The sequence below is a fragment of the Cryptotermes secundus genome, unplaced genomic scaffold, assembly GCF_002891405.2.
Source record: "Cryptotermes secundus unplaced genomic scaffold, Csec_1.0 scaffold21, whole genome shotgun sequence".
Lineage (NCBI taxonomy): Eukaryota > Metazoa > Arthropoda > Insecta > Blattodea > Kalotermitidae > Cryptotermes > Cryptotermes secundus.
The window spans coordinates 848,779-853,604 of NW_019742548.1; the positions used below are offsets into that span (position 1 = coordinate 848,779).

Below are 4,826 nucleotides of genomic sequence, written 5' to 3' on the forward strand. Positions count from 1 at the left end.
AAGAAGAATCTTTTTACCAGCAAATTGGACTTAAATTTGAGGAAGAAACTAGTGAAATGCTACATTTGGAGCATAGCTCTGTATGGGGCTGAAACATGGACACTTAGGGCAGTAGATCAGAAATATCTGGAAAGTTTTGAAATGTGGTGTTGGAGATGGATGGAGAAGATTAGATGGACCGATTATGTGAGAAATGAAGAAGTGTTACTTAGGGTCAGTGAGTAGAGGAATATCTTACACGAAATAAGAAAACGGAAGGCTAATTGGATTGGTCATGTTTTACACAGAAACTGCCTTCTAAAAGAAGTCATTGAAGGAAAGATAGAGGGGCGGCTAGAAGTGACAAGAAGACGAGGAAGAAGATGTAAGAAGATGCTGGATGACCATGGGAGCAGAAGAGGATACTGTCATTTGAAGGAGAAAGCTCTATATCGCAATAAGTGGAGGAATTGTTTTGGAAGAGACTGTGGACCTGTCGTCTGACAGATTACTGATGATGATGATGATGACGACGACGACGACGATGAACCTTTAGTTCCATTCCCTGGAGATAAAATGGTTAATTTGACACTGTATACTTTCACATGTGAAAGAATTACACATACTGCAACCACAGGCATCATTTGCACCCTGCCATCAGAAGGTAGTAACTAACGCTGTGCTCAAAAGGTAAAGCTATCCCTGTAACAGACCATGGAGGCCTATAGAGTTGTGAGTTGCCAGGGGCCCACATTTTTCTAGATATTCTGCTCACAGATGGCGGTGAGGTTGCAAGCTTTATGCACCGGCCACCCTTTATCCCCCAGGAAGATTCGTGGTGATCATTTCTGTTGGCTGGAACCAGAAAAAAGATTTTTCAAATACAGCATTTCACTGTATCCAGATTGTCATAGTTCAAAGTGATGACCAGTACTGTGTCTTTATTAGGCATGAGGTAGTCCAAGATTTCTTTAAATTGAATAGAGAAAAATATCTGAAGATAAATTCATATACAGATTTTGTAACCTGAAGTTAAGAGAATTTTCAGATAATTGCCTTTCCTTTGCATGGTAGCATCCAAACGACCTGATCCATCAGAATCATAATGGTGAGCAATGAAAGCCAAAATCAGCTTATCAATATAATCATTTCTCACCCTCTTTCTGCTCTGTTTTCTCTGTGTATGTATGTGGTTTCATTCTGATATCAAAAGGGACAAGTAGTACACTACACTGTATTGTGGAAAAGTGTGTACTGTTATAAATCATGATTAAAGTGAAAAAAATTATTCATATGGAGGAAATCCTTGTTCTCATCTCAATTCTTGATATTTTGTCCAATTTCTCATCTTGGGTGCATTTCAAACAGAAAAAGTCATTCCTGCATACATCTGATACATATGTAACTTAACTGTATGTAAGTAAAACATCACATTATTACAAACAGAATCTAAATGAAGCAGGTATTTAAAATGGATAAAATTTATACATATAATTCCATGAAGAAATCAGTCTTCTGGGATTTGGCACCGTGTATATGTGGTGTTAACTGACATTTCGCAGGAACGTATCGCCTCCATCTTCAGGGTAGAAGGAAAAATATAAGAAATCCACAAGCGAAGAGACCGTGAGAAGCAGACTGCTTTTGCCAGTTCTCACGGTCTCTTCACTTGCGGATTTCTTATATTTTTTCTTCTACCCTGAAGATGGAGGCGATACGTTCCTCTGAAACGTCGGTCAACACCATGTATACATGGTGCCAAATCCCAGAAGACTGCTTTCTTCATAGTCACCGCCGTGAAAGCCTCAAATCTTACATATAATTCCATGATTAACCTTCAAACAGGGTGTTGGAGAGTCAGATGTGGATGACATATGTTAAAGGTTAAAAGTATTTTTTTCTATTTGCTGTGTGTATCATATGGACATGCATTATTGTTTTAGGTAAAGCCAAGTATTATTCAAATCAACTTGGCAAGCTGTTGTGTAGTACCACCAGCTCTGCAGGTGTTCACAAAAGAGCATGATGTACAGCTTCTAACACACAGCGATCCTTTTGGTAAGTAATTTGTTGCTGTTTCTGAATTCAGTGCAATTATGCTACATACTGCTTAGTCTGTATCTTGTACATTTTGTGTATTATTTGGAAATATTTTGGGATCTGAAGTGACGCTCTAAAGAACCTCAAAGTTGTAAGATTTGAGGCTTTCACGGTGGTGACTATGAAGAAAGCAGTCTTTTGGGATTTGGCACCGTGTATATGTGGTGTTAACCGACGTTTCGGAGGAACGTATCGCCTCCATCTTCAGGGTAGATTATTTCTTATATTTTTTCTTCTACCCTGAAGATGGAGGCGATACGTTCCTCCGAAACGTCGGTTAACACCACATATACACGGTGCCAAATCCCAAAAGACTGCTTTCTTCAACCTCAAAGTTAATAACTGAAACAATTTTCTTTGGGACACTACAATTGCACTGCTACTTATTTAAACAAATGACATTTTATGGTGAAGCTAATTGCTTCTTCTGTTCTTGCTTCCCTTAATTCAAACTACAAGGAAATTATGATGAGGACAGAGGTGAGTTGTCTATGTTTATTTTTCATATGTTTTTTCTTCCTAGGTAGTAATGTTACATCAACATGTTTATTTTATGGTATATCTATATAAGACTTATCGCCATGCAGTTAAATATAGCTAATTGCAATGTTTAAATAGTTTACTGTTTAGTATGCAGGATATATATATGTTCACATTATAGTAGAAGTAAAGAATTTTTAATGTGTAAATGTGCATTAAGTAATCAGTGGTTACTTACAGTGATTACTAATCACACATGATTAAATTTGATGGAGTGAGTTATTTTCATTGTGATTGGAGGTGACAAAATGAAATTCACATGTAGTTACTATAGGATTCTGACGATGGTGTATAACACACTGATATATTGGGTTTTTGGACTTTATCCATCATCCTGGTTTTTAAGATAACAAATAAAAACACGACGTTTCAGAAACTGGATCTGTTTCCGTCCTCAGGTGAAGGAAAACACCTATTCAGTTGGGTCCGTTAGAAAGAGCTAGCGTCAATCACTGGACCAGATCCAGTTTCCGAAACGTCATGTTTTTATTTGTTATCTTAAAAACCAGGAGGATGGATAAAGTCCAAAAAAGCGCAACATATCAGTGAAATTCACATGCCTCAGAATCATGGGAAATTATGTTCTATTTTTATATGAGGCACTGACTGGACTATTCTTCCCACTTGTCTTTATTGGTCTTGTAAAGAACAAGTATCATACCCATTTGTATGGCGGTGAAGTAATTTGGCATTATTTTTCACTGCTAAAAATCAGACTGGATTGATTATTGGTAATAATGACAGGCTGCAAACTTAATTCTTTTTATAGAAATTCTTCCGCGGGCAGCCCTGAATGAATTATTTGGATCAGAAGCTGATAATGGTATGAATTCAGTTGAACTGCACTGGGCACTGAGGTTTCAAGTACATGTAAAATGCCGTGGAGTTTTGTCCAGCAAGGGCTATCTTCTGAGTGTCCATCGTTCATCAGGAAAGCATGGAAGGGAGGTAGCTTCATTAAATGAAGTCTCAAAACCATGACTATCATACACATAAGATCTTATTATTCCCACTGTTTCTTTAGTTCTTTTCTCTGTTATGGCCCTGCCTTTGGGTATCATACAATAAGAAGAAATTATGTAAAATGTAAAGAATTGTGTATTCTGAAGTTTCATTCTAGATGCATGTGAACCCACTTGCACTGTCTGTAAGCTATCTGCAATATACACCATCTTTTGAAAGTGTTTATCACATTACAGAATTATTTCAGAAGTGGCAAATCTGTTAATGTGGTTTGAAGTATATGAATATAAAATGTTGCTTTCTGTGGGAGGCAGAAAAACTTTTTTGTTTTCATTAAAAACTTATAATTTATAAACTCTCACTACTACTTGTGCTTAGAGAAGCTATTTTTGAAGACAATGATAATGAATTGTCAGAGGTAAAACATAAAAAGATTTGTTGCAAAATGTTTTGTAATAGGAAAAAAATAATAATTTAAATTAGCCATTGTAGAAACAGCTGTCTCCAGTAGTGTAAATATACTCATGTGGGTACAAATGGGTTAAGGGAAATAACTGCAGTGAAGTCTCGATTTAATTTATGTAAGTTTTAGCTGCAATATTTTTTTATGTTACTTGATCTGTAAGTGAATTGAAATCAAGATTTCCCTGTTTTAGCCCCTGTGCAAATGTTTTACTTTACATTCTGGCAACAGGCTGTCTTTTTCTTAACAGAGAAAATGGTTTCACCATCATTGAATAGGTTTGTAACAGTAGGGTCCTGATTATCCAACCTAATTAGGACCGGTTGTGGTCAGTTTGATGAAAATGTCAGATAATATGAAAACAGGTGTGGGGGAAACAATTTGCAAATTTAATGGAAGTCCAGTTGGTTGATGGGCTGTGTTACAAGCCGGAAGGTCGCAGGTTCAAGTCCCGATGAGGTCATTGGATTTCTTCAATTGACCTAATCCTTCCAGCCGCCCTATGGCCCTGGAGTTGACTCAGCCTCTAACAGAAATGAGTATCAGGAATTAAGTAAATAATTTTCCTGGGGAGTAAAGTGCGGCCGGCGCATAAGGCTGACAACCTTACCGCCATCTTTGATCCGATTGTCTAGATAATGTCGGGCCCTCAGCGTCTCACAACCCTATGGGCCTTCACGGCCTTGTACAGGGATAGCTTTACTTACTTTTGTACTTACCAGAATAACTGTGAAATCAAGTTTATTAATAATTATTCTACCTCTAACTTAATAGAGTACAG

General features: G+C 37.2%; 1 protein-coding gene across 2 annotated transcripts in view; it reads left to right on the top strand.

Moving 5' to 3' along the window:
• The window catches only part of LOC111873245 (glutamate--cysteine ligase regulatory subunit), a 14,995-nt gene extending 10,463 nt beyond the window's left edge, over positions 1–4,532 (top strand). The window contains exons 6-8 of one of the 2 annotated variants that reach the window (XM_023867790.2): positions 1,923–2,037; positions 2,539–2,559; positions 3,389–4,532. In XM_023867790.2, coding sequence (XP_023723558.1) covers positions 1,923–2,037; positions 2,539–2,559; positions 3,389–3,600 — 348 coding nt within the window. In that variant the 3' untranslated portion in view covers positions 3,601–4,532. The remainder of the gene's footprint in view (positions 1–1,922; positions 2,038–2,538; positions 2,560–3,388) is intronic. The other variant, XM_023867791.2, reaches the window with a different exon arrangement.
• Positions 4,533–4,826: the final 294 nt, after the last annotated feature.